The sequence below is a fragment of the Capricornis sumatraensis genome, chromosome 3 (genome assembly GCF_032405125.1).
Source record: "Capricornis sumatraensis isolate serow.1 chromosome 3, serow.2, whole genome shotgun sequence".
NCBI lineage: Eukaryota > Metazoa > Chordata > Mammalia > Artiodactyla > Bovidae > Capricornis > Capricornis sumatraensis.
In genome coordinates, this window is record NC_091071.1 from 28,956,022 (window position 1) to 28,970,792 (window position 14,771).

At 44.9% G+C, this 14,771-nt stretch overlaps 1 protein-coding gene across 2 annotated transcripts in view; it reads right to left on the bottom strand.

Annotated features, from left to right (window-relative positions):
- Positions 1–260: 260 nt before the first annotated feature.
- Positions 261–14,771, bottom strand: part of MRTFB (myocardin related transcription factor B) — a 209,789-nt gene continuing 195,278 nt past the window's right edge. For both annotated transcript variants that reach the window (XM_068967980.1, XM_068967981.1), the window contains 7 exons: positions 14,348–14,480; positions 12,690–13,682; positions 11,180–11,317; positions 8,745–8,903; positions 8,348–8,485; positions 3,111–3,171; positions 261–796 (listed from right to left, as the gene is read on the bottom strand). In XM_068967980.1, the coding sequence (XP_068824081.1) occupies positions 261–796; positions 3,111–3,171; positions 8,348–8,485; positions 8,745–8,903; positions 11,180–11,317; positions 12,690–13,682; positions 14,348–14,480 (2,158 nt within the window). The remainder of the gene's footprint in view (positions 797–3,110; positions 3,172–8,347; positions 8,486–8,744; positions 8,904–11,179; positions 11,318–12,689; positions 13,683–14,347; positions 14,481–14,771) is intronic.

The window sequence follows — 14,771 nt, forward strand, 5'->3', positions numbered from 1 at the left end:
AAACAGATGAGTCTTCTTGGAGTAGTGTTTTTTTTCAGAAGGCTCTGTGCTATATCAAATCACAGGCATATTCACTGCTGGATGCAATGAAATGTTTTCAAACTTGGTTTCCAGCCTCTGACCATCCGTCCCATCTTTCTGTGACAACATACGGTAAACTGCAATGATGCAACTCTGGATCTGTCTCTAAAATCTGACCTTTTTGAAACATCGTCGTCGTCTTCAAACCTCATAAACTCTGAGACGAGAAATCTGTGCTGTTAGTCCCATGGCAGCGGCAGGTCCTGTGGGTCTAGGAAGTCGGCAGAGAACATGCTGGGAGTGGTGGTGCTGAGCGGTGTGAGTCCCGATGACGTGCCGGGCATGGTAATGTCTAACCACTCCATGTTGTCCAAGTTCGAGTCAGAGAGGTCAAGGGACAGACAGGGCGTACTTGCAGCAAACTGGGCCTCGGCCATTTCCATGGGTGAGTGCGAGGGGTCCAGCACGCCTGAGTGGCTCAGCAGGTCGTTCTGGAGGTCCTCGATCAGGGAGAAGGGCTCTCTGTCCTCGCTGCTGCTTTGCAGGGGAGCGATTTCATTAGCTGAAGGTAGAGTTCCATCCAGGAAGGCTTCGAGTTGGTTCTCTAAGCTGGCAGATAGACTGCTCATAGGTTCTAAGGATATGGGTGGTGCCATTTGGACCTGGGGTGGTGGCCGGGACACCACGGTGCTGACCGGCATTGTGGTGATGCTGGCTGTCACTGGTCTCATTTTGGAAATAGGAGAAGGTTCTTCTTTTATAGGGAGGGAAATCTCTGTGTAAAATAATTCAAGTAATTAGCAGTGATTTCGTACTATTTCAACATTTCTATTCATTAGGGCACTATCTTCTCTGTGCAGTGACTTACACACGGTCCATTTTAGAGTAAGGAAGAGGTTGCTACTGGTCAGGTGCGGCCCTTGATAAATGTTAAGGTGATAATGGTGATAGATAATGTCGTTAAATATATAAACATGTAAGTTGATAGCATTCTGGTGTGCTTTCAATTCTTTACGGTAAGAGTAAGCATTAACTGCAGTCTCTACTGGCAAGTAGGAGTTGATGGTTTTCAATTATTTGATTTCTGGGTCTTTATTCTCAGTCACTGCAGGCTGAAGACAGCCTCCTGTCTCCCCCTATAGCTTGAGTCAGCTATCAGCAGATACCACCCTTATAGTGAATGTCAAAATGGATACCCCAAGTTTGTGCAGGCATGATGTACAGCCTTCCTGTTATGAAAGATCTAATTATATTCTTTTCTCTTTTTTATTATAGTTGTATGCCCAATTTAGCCATTGACATTCTATACAAAGTTGTTAAAAGATACAATGTTCTTTTATGTCATTTCTGAGTTAAAGCAAACACGTCATCTCCAAGAGACTGTGGATTACTTATTTTTTCTTTATTGTTTTCTCAGTTTTACTAAATCCTTAAGATTTTATACAGTGTCTTAGGAAGCACTAGTTACGTGTCATTCCTTGTCAGATCAAGTAGCAAATTAATGGACCTTCTGCTCTGATACCAGTGCTCACTTGGCTATATACACTTAAATGAAGGATCTTTTCTTTTATTTTCTTATGAGTATTTGATTGGTTTCATTTATATGCAGGTACACGAGGAAACATGGATTAATAATCACTCTTACAATTAAATGACTGGGATGGGTAAACGAGAGAAAGAACTTATAGTTTGATTCCTGAGTGAACTGTCAACTGTGTGTATTGTGTATGTTTTTAGGATAGTTTGTTGTCAGCTCTGGAATTGTTTTGAAAGCTGGAAGTGCAACCTAAATAATTAGTTTTACCATCAATGATTTAAATCTCTGTCCTCATTATCACTACTATTAATATATAATAACATAAAATAATATACTCATTGATACTTTGTCATAAAAATTATCTCTTTTAGAAAATAACTGTTAGTATGACTGTCATACTTTAGTTTCCAAGTTTAGACTGCAAACATTATTCTTTTTAATCATTCCAAGAAATCTTTATTTTAACCAGATTTGGCAAAAAGCATTTCATTATTTTTTTAACCTTAAATTCAGTTATGGAGTGTCTTTTTAAAAATTTTTATCATGAATTAATTATTTTGCAAGGCCAAAAAAAAAAAAATGCTATCTGCACATACAGACCTGTATGTAGTCAAATATCAAGAATTTTCTGTTATGTCAAACATTATGACAAAATCATTAACCTCAAAATTAAACAGAACCTCCTATGAATGGAGAAATTTTTATCACAATTTTAAAATCTGAATAAAACTCCTTCATCAAAGTAATTTGAGAATACTTTAGAAATATTCCAAAATAACACTTCAAGTTTTAAAATACTGACTTTATACTTATTTTTAGATATATGTAAGTTTAGGCAGAGAGATCCTTGAATTTTTTTTCTTTTTTTTTGTAGTTAACATTCCCTTATTCCTATTTAAGATGACAAGACTGTAAAAAATCTAAGATGTTCAATCATATGTAGAAAGTGCTTTGCCTTTGAATTTTAATTGGAGGCTGATTACTTTACAATATTGTGGTGGTTTTTGCCATACATTGACGTGAATCAGCCATGGGCATATATGTGTCCCACCATCCTGAACCCCCCTCCCACCTCCCTTCCCACCCCGTCCCTCTGGGTTTTCCCAGAGCACCAGCTCTGAGTGCCCTGCTTCATGCATCGAACTGGCATTAGTCATCTGTTTTACAGGTTAATACACGTTTCAAGGTGACTTGGTTTTTGCGAAATAACACATAAATTGGAATGTTTTTATCCCATCACAACAATACACACTTGGAGCAAGTTTTGAAGTTTTTAGTATGGAATTTAAATATGGTTCTAGTGTGCTGTTTTGAGATGGCCTATCTTTTTCAACAGGCCATCTATTGTTAAATCTATTATATTACTGTGTTATACTGAAAGAATGGATTCTACATCTTAACAGACTAAATTGAACAGATTTAAAAGAATAAGGTGAGGTAGAATTAGGATAATGTTTCTCAGTACTTAAGAGATGTGTGGTGGGCTCTAGAGGAAAACTGCCATAGACTCGTTAATAAGACTCTCTAGGGATCTAATGTGATCTTGACCTACCTCCACTTTTAATGAGGATGTCAAAGAGGTCGTCCATCTGCTGACTGTGTGCACTGGAAATCTACAACAAAGGAGAATATATGTTAGCTTTCTTTTGTACCCTGGGAGCATTAGACAACTGGGAGCACTAGCAACCTTACAGAACATCCCATCTAACCTATCCTTCGATAATTTTGAAATTCTGAGGTCTCCTGAGACGTGAAACCCCACCCTATGTGGCATAGTTGGTTACTTAATAGAGCGAGAATGGGGTGAACACCCAGTTCAGATGACTACTTACAGTCTATCACTGTTTGCATTTTGAGAGGCTTCTAACACTTTCTTCTAAAAATGTCTTCATTCATTTGTATTTACGTAAAAATATGTTGAAAGGTTTCCAGCCTTATTGAGAGTTACCTGACATACAATAAACTACACTCACATAAAGTTGACAATTAGATAAGTTCTGACATATGTATACATCCACAAAACTATCAACTCAATCAAGGTAATGAACATACCCATTTCGCCTGAAGTTTCCTCATGCCCTTTTGCAATACTCCTTTCAGCCCCAGGCAACCCAATGATCTGCTTTCCTTGAATACAGAAGAGTTTACATTTTCTAGAGTTTTATATAAATGGAGTCATACAGTTTGTACTTTTTGGCAGAGGGGTAGAGGAGGTTTCTTTCACTTGGCACAATGAATTTGAGATTTATCCATGTTGTAGAGTACAGCAGGAAAAGTTCATTCCTTTTTATTGCTGAGAGTATCCCACTGTATGGAAATATCAGTTTGTTTGGATTGTCGGCACTCTTTGGGTATTACAAATAAAGTTGCTGTGAACATCTGTGTACAAATCTTTGTATAGACATGTTTTCCTTTTTCTCTTGGGTAAATACTGAGGAGTAGAATGGCAGAATCATAGAGTAGGTGTATGTTCAACTTTCTAAGAGATGGCTGTTTTCCAAAATTATGTTGTTTTTACATTTCCACAGCAATGGATGTTTCTAGCTGTTCTCCATTCTCGGCAACACTTGGTATGGGCAGTCATTTTAGACATTTGGCAGTTAGTAGTGGCACTGCGTTGTTGTTTTAATGTGCATTTCCCTAATGACTAAGGATGTTGAGCATCTTTTCATGTGCTTATCTGCCACCTGTGTATTTTCTATGGTGAAATGTCTGTCCCAGTCTCTGGCCAGAACTTCTTATGCATACTGTTTGCATGGTACCTTTTTCCAATCATTTCTTTCAACCTTTGTCTTCGTATTTGAAGTATGCCCCTTGTATGCGCATTTAGTAGTTATCTACTGCAGTATTACAAATCGGTGCAAAAAACTTGGTGGCTTAAAACACTAAGTTTCTAAGAGTCAGGAATTTAGGAATGGTTTAGGTGGGTAGTTCTAGTGTGGGTTCTTACATGATGCTGTAGCCAATATTCTGGCCAGGGTACAGCCATCTCACAGCTGACGAATGTCCCTGTAAAGGTAACTGACTTCATGAGGACAAGGTGGTTGATGGAAGGCCTCGGTTTCTCTTTATGTGGGCCTCTGCAGGGTGCTGCTGGACTGTCCATGCGGCGTAAGAGCTGGCTCTCTCCAAAGCCAGAGGTCTAAGACAGTGCAAGCTGGGTGGCTTTATGACCTAGTTTCAGAAGCCACAGACCATCTTTCCTGCCAGTTCTATTTGTTAGAAGCAAGTCACTAAGTCCAAGTACACAACATACATTTGGGTCTAGTTTTCCATCTATTCTGATAATTTCTGCATTTTAACTATTATTTATTCTACTAGTATGTTTTATGCAGTCATTGATATGGTTAAGTTTGGGTTTATCATTTTCATATTTGTTTCTATAATATTTGTCCTGTTTCTTGTTCCTCTTTGCTTGGCCTTTAAAAATAGTGATCTTTTGGAATTCTAGCTTAATTTTTCTATTTTTAAAAAGCAATAATTAAGTTGTTACTGTAGATATACAATATATACCCTTAATTTTCCATAGGCTACTTAATGTACCATTTCATATAAAATATAAAACCCCAGTAAACATAAAGATCATTGATTTCCTCCATCCTTTATTAGTTATTTTTAAGTATCATAGCTATATATTTTATAAACCTCTCAAGATAGTGTAATATCTTATAATACAGGTTTTGTAGTGATGAATTCTTAATTTTTCCTTGTCTGCACTCTAAGAAGGAAAGTGAACTAAAGGATATTTTTACTTGACAGGGAATACTGTGTCGACAGTGTTCTCCTCCTGCTCCCCCACCCCTCCGCCCAAGAACTTTAAAGATGCTGTTCCATTCTTTTCATGCTTCCATAGTTTCTGATGGAAAGTCAACTGTAAATCAAATACAGCTGACCCCTGAACACCACAGCGGTCAGGGGAACTGCGCTCCTCCCTCGAGCAGTCGAAAATCCACGTATTATAGAACTGGCTCTCCATATCCATGACTCTGCATCCACGGTTCCAACCAACCAGACTGTACAGTACTGTACTATGTATTTACTGAAATCTATATATAATGGATCTGTGCGGTTCTAACTTGTGGTGCTCAAGGGCCAATAGCAGCTGTTACCTGTGTATATTGTATTGCTGTGCTCTTGATGCTTTCAAGATCTGCTCTTTAAATCTGGCTTTCAGTAATTTAACCATGATATGACTAGGCCATCTATTTATCCTGCTGGTGTTCACTGAGCATCCTAAAGCTATAAACTTGTTTTTTATCATATTCATAAAAACTCTGATCAGTATTTCTTAAAATATTTACCTGCCTCATTCTTTCTGTCCTCTCCTGGGACTACCATCCATAGCCATTTAGACTGTTTGATATGAAATAATAGGTCTCTGAGACTCTGCTCACCTTTTCCTTAATCTTTTTTTCTGTTATCCAGACTGGATAAGTTCTACTGATTTTTCTTCAAGTTCACTTTTTTTTTTTAACCTCTGCCACCTCCATTCTGCTAAGACGATCTATAATTTTTTTCATTTTAGACTCTGTAATTTTGTTTTAGAATTTCCATTTCATTAAAAAAATCTTTTCTATATCTACTTAACAGTCTTTCTCTTTTTTCCTACAAGTAGATTTTCTTTTATATTATTGAGGATAGTTATAATAGTTGTGCAGATTCTGTGACTCAAATCAGCTGGGTGTTAGTCTTAGCTGATTGCCTTTTTCCCTTGAGAAAAGGTCACATTTTCCTGATTCTTTGTATACTGCCGTGTTGTGAATGGCTGTCATGGATACCAAGTTGTGGAGACTGCATTCTGTTATTTTTCTCAGATGAGTGGTTTCTTTTATTTTAGTAGGCAGTTAACTCGGGTTGGACCTGAACCGTAAAACGTCTCTTGGGCAGAAGTTCCAATCTCAGGTCAGGCCTTCTGTCTTTGGCTGATCTGCTGTGACTCCAGTCCATGCCTATGTGGTTTAGGGGTCACCCAGAGATGTGGGCAGACAGAATTTGGGGATCTCCTCTCTCAGCTGAGAGCAACCCAGAAGGGGAAGAACCAGTCTTCTGGATTCCCAAGGCATAAAGGCTCTGGTTTTTCTACCAGTAACCTCACCACTTAGCTTGACCCCAGAGTGAAAACAGAGCACTCATGCTATGGAACTCCCCTAAGTGCAGACTTCTCCCAAGAATGTGACTCTGTCTGTTCACTCTTCAGTGACTTGACTATGACCAGGCTTTACAGCTCTTATTTGTGGGAAGCTGAACTGGTAGGAATTGGAAGTCTAAGTAAATGTATTTTAAAAACCTCATAATCCCTGGCTTAATGCTCAGTGGTGTATAGAGAATTACAGATAGCTACTCATCCAAACAGAACCTGACTCCCTTAGTCTATATGCATGAGCCAGAGACAGACAGAGGGCAGGGGTTAAAATCAGCTCTTAGGTTAAGGTGTGAGGGTGAGTCTGTGTTGTTACACTGATAACTAAATGGTATGTAGCAACCTGTATGTGAGAACCAGGTTTGGAAGGATTTTCTTGAAAATATGTTCCTTCCAGATGGACCAAGGGGATCACAGTCTAGTCCAGCATCATTTGTTTCAATTCTTTTTGTGATATCTAAACCAAGTTCTGAAATTCAGCTTTCCCCTCACAAATAAACGCCCCTGCTGAGTCTGGAACTAGAGGAACATCTTACAACTAGAAAAGTTATCTTCCTTTGGTACTAAGTGAATATGAAGAAGCCCTGGAAACTGTTTGCTTCCTTGAGTAGGCAGTCTGCCCTGGGTACCCTGCTCGCCATCTGTGAGTGTGCCAAAGTGGGCCCTGTTGCTGGTACTGAGCAGTGTCTGCAGCTACTTGCTGGGGCAACCAAGTAGGTCAAGATGGCCATGGTGTGGGTGCTGCTCGCTGGAGAATGCTGAACCCTTGGCCCCACACACCCCCAACTGTACGTGAAGGCCCCACGGAGTCACACATGGACTGTGGGGGTGAGGAGAGCGGCATGACCCTGCAGGCGTGTCTGCTGTGTCTGTGCGAGCAGACGGTCTAGCTCTGATCAGCACACCTCCTCGTTCACTGTCAGCATCCATGCAGTGGGATCAAGTCCATTCCCTGCAGCCTCTTATGAGGCCGGGGTTCTTCCTTGACAGTGAGTTGAGTTTTAAGCTGAGACAGGCAGTAAGCCCAGGCGTGTTCAGGGTAAGGTCTGACGTGGCTTTTGTCATCAGGTGCCCACCTGAGGCCAGATGCTTTTTACAGACAGGAACTCTGCCTTTTCCCATCTCTGGGATAGATACAGTAGGCCAGGAGGGCCTCGGTCTGTCCTTCTAAAGTGTGTCTGCTCAATACACGAGCAGAGCTGCTCATGAGGGCTGGCCTGCTGGGGGTGAGGCACTGGTGATGAGGGACAGAGTGGATGCAGGTGCTGGGTGGTCTAGAAGCCCATCCAGCGGGGAACAGGTCAGTTTGATGCTGGCCTGACAGATGGTGGCTTTAGAAAACGGATCTGTATAACACACGTGCCCTGGTCACACATATACACATCTATCCTTCACACAACCTGCCTCTGGCTCTGGGGGGAAGTTAAAGACAAATACTGAAACTGAGTAAGTGGGAACTGCAGGTTATGTGGCCGCTGAAAATCACCCTTGGGAGTCTTCGATGTGAATGATATTTTGATTTCAAATAGCCATTTGAAAGGCAAGCAAGGCTCCCAGTCATGAAACTTATGTCTCTTGGGAGGCAAGTCCATCTAGACCAGGGCTTCAAGCTCAGGAGGACCTACCACGTTGGAGCGTGGCCTTCTCACCTCTGGAAGGGAAGACTGGGCGCTGCGTGTCTGCTTGATGGCTTCCTCATAGCGGGGAGGGTCTTTTGTCTTGGGGACTGGACTCCCAAACAGAGAGTGCTGGACCACAAACTGCTGGGGCGGAGGGGGCGAGCCGGGCTGCGGCAGACAGAGGAGGAACCAGTTAGCTGGGCTCGGGCAGTAGGTCTGTCCCCAACTGGGGGTGTCGGCAGGCGGGGCCACCTTCACTGTGCTGACCGCTAAGCTGCCCTGGAGTAAGTACACCCCGGCACTTTGGTCTCCCCCGCCACCCTGCCACCCCGTTAATGCCGACACTCAGCCGTACAGGCCCGAAGGCCTGGGCTCTGGATGAACCTGTGCCCTGTGTGCACTGTCGCTGCCCAGGGGGCTGGGTTACCTTGTTGGGAGGGCTGGGGCCGTTCTGCAGGGAGGGCAGCGGGGTGCTTCGGGGCTGAAGGACACTGTTGTTCGCCTTGTTGATAAAGGGCTGCTGCACCGCTGGAGCAGGTGCTCTCTGATAGGGCAGAACTGTACTGGATGCCGAGCTGGTGAAAACCTGTCATGAATAAATATTTGTTCATCAGTTTGTCCTTTTGCTTTACCTAATAAAACCATGTTTTAGAACAAGACTTAGCAAATCTTTTCTGTGTAAGCCACAAATGGTACAGTTTAGGGTTTGGGGGGCTGTGTGGCCCACATCATAACTGCTTTGCCCTGGCCTGCGGCCCAAATGCAGCCTGGATGAGACATGAAACGGGGAGGGGGCTCAGGACAGCTCGCCCACAGACAGAGGTGGGCTGGACGCGGCCCACCGGCCCCGGTTCCTCGGCATCTGTGGTCCGTCTTGGACGGCAGCGTGCTGCGGATATGATTTTCCTCATCTCCTCTCGTGGCTCTTTCGCTCGTAACCACCAGGCCCACGTCTCCCAATCATGCTCCCAGGTGCCAAAGCCACACTTGTCACATTTATACACATACATATGGAACATCTTGAATTTAATATGTTCCAAATTAAACTTTCCCCCTCTTCCCACTACCCCCAGCCTCTGAGGGAAAGTAATTCTTGGTCTTGCCTTTAATTTTGACACTTAATGGAGGTAAATGGAGCCGTCAGTCTGCTCTGCTTTCTGCCCTCAGCACTCACACATCTCAGACACGCCTCCTGGGCTGGGCCCTGTGGTCTGCTGTCCTGAACCAGGTCCTCACTGTCCATCACTAGAAAACTGCCTCTGTGGTCCAGCTGTGCCTCCTTGCCTGCCAACCCACCTCGGCGACAACAGTCTCAACACACACGCACACGCGCCCGCGATCGTGTCCCTCCTGCACTCACTGGCCCTCCTGCCCTTGGGTAAAATCTAATCTTCGGCTGGTGGGCTGCCCTTCTTGCTCCCAGGCCCCCTTTCCTTCCTAACGGAAAGGCCATACTCGGTTTTTCACGTTTCTTGAACATTTCTCCAAGTCACTGCAAAGCCCCATTTAAAGTCTGCCCCCTTCTGAGCAGCTCTCTTCTGCTCAGTTAGGCAGAGGTGCAAATTTCTTCCTGTGGAATTACAAAGTTTGTTGTCTGACTCCTCATCAAAAGCCAGAGGTTTTAGGGCCTTTTGCAAATGTATGGCCAAAATGTTATTTTGTAGTTGTATTTCACAGAACAACTGGTTTGCTCATAAATATACTTTATACTGCTGGTGTTCTGAGAGAGAAAAACTTATCCTCTATATTTGTATTTCTTGGGGCTTCCCTAATGGCTCAGACTGTAAAGAATCCACCTGTGTGAGTGTGTATCCTTCTAAGTAGTACAGCTTTTCTGGGTGATAAGGTCAATAGCTATACTTTCTTATCTGTCTGTATACTCTTTTTCTCTCTCTTCCTTAAGAGAAAACTTTAGTCTTACCATCTGAACATTTGCTAAGCTTCTCACTGCACTAGACAGTTATTTGGGCCCACTTCTAACTCCTTGCTCACTGCACTCCTCAGAGGATATTCAAGAGAGCAGGTGTGTTAACATGACAGTCGCTGTCCCAAGAGGTCACTCCTGTCTGTTCCTCCAGTTGACTTAGCCCAGAGAGTCCACAGCACTCTGGGCACATCACAGGTACACCTAATTATCTAGGCTCTTTTATGCTAAAGATTAAAACTCTGAGACTAATTGTTCTCCAGGTTTAAAGTAGTAAGACCGATTTTTGAGGACTTAATATTTTTCTGGCAAGGAGATGTGCACATAGCTCCACCTACTGGATAAGAGGGAGTCTGGGTGACACTTGGGACTGTTCAGCAGAACTCTTGGAGAATTCCTGTACAGGACACTGACACAGGTCAGCAGCGTCACTTTAAAGATGGGGAACCAATAAAGAGTCCTGCATAAGGCACAGCACAGAGGAAGTGGTGAGCTAGAATGGCAGCCAGACATAGGCTGCGGGGGGGCTCTTACTCTCTGAGAAGGCAGACTCTTAAAGATACATAAAGATCTTGCTCAAGATAAACATTTCAAAAACAGTCTTTTTCATCTTCAAATATCTTTTCCCAGGACACTTTTCCCCCTACAAAATGATTATTTTGAGAAAAACCTTGAAAACCTTAGAAAATTCTATATATGAGGATTGAAAAAATAGTTTGGAAACTTGGAAGAGGAGCTTAACTGCTAAGATGAGCGATTTTTCACATAGCAGCCTAATGCCATCTGACCTGAGGCTCACCCGGTGGGAGATGCATCACAGAAAAGAACAAACGGGCTTCTCACGGAGGAGGCGCCTATGAAGATGCTCACTAGATGCTGAGCGGATGGTAATATTCAGTACAAGCCGGCAGCAGCCTGTTGCTGTCGGCATCACCCACCTTTCTGGCCTGCTGAGGCTGACTGAGCGCGCGTGCTGGGAAAGCATCTTGCTTCTGAGGCACAGCCTGGGCCAGGCCCGAGGATAGAGTGGCGGCTGCTATCTGAGGCTGCGTTTGGAGTCCTGTTTGTGGTGGAGTCTAGGAGGAAAGAAAAACCAACTCAATTGTCCAAATCAAGGCTAGAATGAAGAGTTTAGATGTGGAGTAACTGGTCATGTGGGCCTCACATCTGGAAAAATAAAAAGGTAAAATGTTTATACACACTTCAATTCATTGGTATGTAAACTTGAACCCTAACTCGAACACCAGGCCAGTTACTTTCATGCTCTTACTGTTTCATAAGTGCTAAATTTTCATTTTAAAGTTTGTAGAAAGTCAAAAGAACTGACAGCAGTTCCATACATAATAGGTCAGGTGTAGTAATTTTAGCAGCAGCAAGGAAATCTGTGAGGCCAGACTGTCCAAATTCCTACTTCTGAGCTGCAGCGTCTGTGCTCCCCAGGGGGACAGCCAGCCACGTGCTGGGTGCTCAGAGGCCCAGAATAAAACGCAGTTCCTGTTCCTCAAACATCACCTCTCATGGAAGATTTGGACAGGAAAACAAATGCTTAGAAAAGCTGTATTATACAGCGGACTTTCAGTTTCACAGACACTCTTGAACAGGGGAGCCAGAATTTCAGCACAGGCCCAGGGCCTTTGGGTCATGCCTTCTCACCCTGGGATGGGGGACCAGACTGCTCCTCTCTGGGCGGTCAGGGTAGGGGAGCAGGACTCCAGATGGTTTCTGTGGATTGCGGCCCACCTTTTGTTGAAAAAACCTTGCAAAGTCAAGTTGCACACAATGGCTTCAGGTAATGGTTGGCCTCAAAGGAAACTTCATGCTCACCAGTGTTTTATCCTCTGTCCATACCAGCCTCAACCCTGAGTCTGTGCTCATATTCTCCTTAGTTTCAGCATCTTCACCTTAGTGGTGCCTTTCAGGAACTACACTTAGGAGGCAGAGTGGAGGTGAGAGCAGGCACCCTGCAGTCAGAAGGCCTCGACCGCCAGCTCTGACCTGGGACAACTTATTCCATCTTTCAGGGCCTCACTTTCCTTTCTAGAAGGGGGCTTTCTCACTTGGGTCTTCTAGGGAAAGGGAGGATTAAATGAAGCATACCAGCTAAGTGTTACACTTGGTGCTGTGCCTTGAACACAAGAAGTACCCAGTGATAGTCGCTGCCATCATTATGAGAATGGCACTGCTATTTAAACATGTCTCCACATGCAATACTGTGTTCATTAAGGGTGAAAGGCAGCAGGAAGGAAAAGCACCCCTGTTTGATTTTACTCTGAAAACAGTGCCAGCTGTCCACATCTGCGAACAACCCCCGAAACATGCACGCGGTTCCTGCCACCTGGCAGCCTGACTGGGATGCATGTATGAAGCAGCTCGGGTCTGTGCTCACCACGAGCCGTTTCTGGGTCAGGCAGGCTGCAAGGCAAGGAGTTAGAAGACAACGCTTCACACCTGGAGTTGGAGGCTGCCTACAGGGAGCTGCACTGAGGTCACACCGGAGCCCTGGATGGACACAGGGAGCAGCAGCTGTGCAGTTTGCGTGGTCAGTAAAGCCTGCGGCTGAGCGACCCCGGCAGGCGGCTGGCCCTGGGAACTCACATAAAACTGTGGGACGAGGCTCGGTGGCTCAGCCGGGGCCACAGGCACCTCTTGCTTGATCACTACGGCCTTTTTGGCAACAAGGGTCTGGCCAGCCACTGGGCCAGGGCCGTCGGGGAGTGGAGCCTCCTCTTTGGTGGTGGAAGCGGTGGGGCCCCGTGTCTGGTCGGCCTTGGAGACCGAAGGGGCCAGGGCGCTGGCCGGGGGTGGGGGCTCCAGGGGCCGCTGCTGCTGCCCTCGCTTCTCCACCTCCAGCTGCATCTTCAGAACTTCCACGAGCTTCTGCTCCTGCTCCAGTTTCCGTTTCAGCTCCTCGATCTGCTTCTCCTTCTCCTGGAGCTTGCGGTCCTTCTCGGCCGCATCCAGCTCCAGGGTGGACAGCGTGCTGCTGGTGGGGCTGAGGCTGTCCTCGGTGCTGGCTGCCCGCAGGGGCGACGAGCACAGGAACTGCGATGGGGACATCATGGTCATGATCTCCGTGAACGTGTCGGCCATGCTCGTGTCCTCAGCACTGAGGCTGGACTGTTCGGAAGGCGCGGGTGAGATGGGCAGCGGGGAGCTACCGCTGTCCACGTGGGCCGCGCTGCTGCTGCCAGCGGGGGGCAGCTCTGCCTTGAAAGTGGAGCCTGAGCTGGTCACAGGGTTCTGTAGTGTTGTCACTGGCAGGGCCACGGTGACTTCGGGGTTGCTGGGGACGACGGCGGGTGTGGGCACGGCTGTGATGCCACCGGCAGCAGGGCTGCCACTGTTCACTTCCTGGTAGGGTTTCAGGCGTTCAATGAGGTCCAGTTTGGTACCTGACACGGGGAGACCCCTTAACTTCAGCTCTGTCTTCAGCTCCGATACCTGGAAGTACAAATCAATCAGATCGCTTTTTTGGTGTTACGACCTTCTGACAAATCTATAGCACACCTGTGTGCTGGAAAAGGTGCCTACATCTGTCAGACAGCTCTGTATGACTGCATGTAAGTGTGACAGTTTCCTTTTTTTAAACACACAAAAACACAGAATTATAGACATAAAGGACCTGAAAGGCCAGTGATAAAGCAAGGGTTATTAGAGGCTAATTCCTTTGCTACCTCAAAAGATTTACTACCAGAAATGATAACAGTTACATTTACTGTGTAATTGCCATGGGCCAGACACCGCCAGAAGTGCTTTACTCTTTACGTTAACCTTCACATGAGGGGTAGGTATTATTATTCCCGTTTTACAGATGGGGAGAGAGGGTATGTCACTGGTCCAAGCTATCACAGCTAACAGAAGGCTGTGTAGGGGTGGAACCCGGTAAAGAGGGCCCTGGAGATCATGTTCTTAACTGTTACATCTTCCTCTTCTCCCAAATAAAGGAAACTTAATGGATGTAAAAAGAAAGCACTTCTACAATGGCTATCCTATTGCTGGTAGAGTTGAAGGCCTACTAGAAACTGCCTACATCTGCTGGACAGGTCTGGCATAGTTTACAGTTTTGTGGTCCTTACGGGTGAATAAACCCCACTTGCAATGATCACCTTTAAGTCATCCAAGCTCGATGGCAGAGGTCCTGGCTTTCTCACAGGAGCAGGTGTATTCTGTCTTGGTGTGTTAGATGTGGTAGTGTTCAAAGCTGGATTCCCACTGTTGTTGTTCTTGTCATTGAGTGGCCTTCAAAAGAAAAAGAAAATTAGCTTTTCTAATAAAATGATTTCTGGGGTTGACACTGCTCCTGTTAACAATCTGTGAACTTACAAAGAGAAAACTACCTGGTCATGGGTTGGCTGACTCAATATGGTAGAGATGTCAGTCAAATTAGACCCTAATCAAAATCTCTGCAGGTTTTGTCTGTTTGCTTGCTTGGTAAAAATTTAGAAGATGATTCAAAGCTTTATACAGAAATGCAAAGGACCAAAAACGACCACGGCATCTTTAAAGAAGAAAAGCAAAGCTGGAAGCATC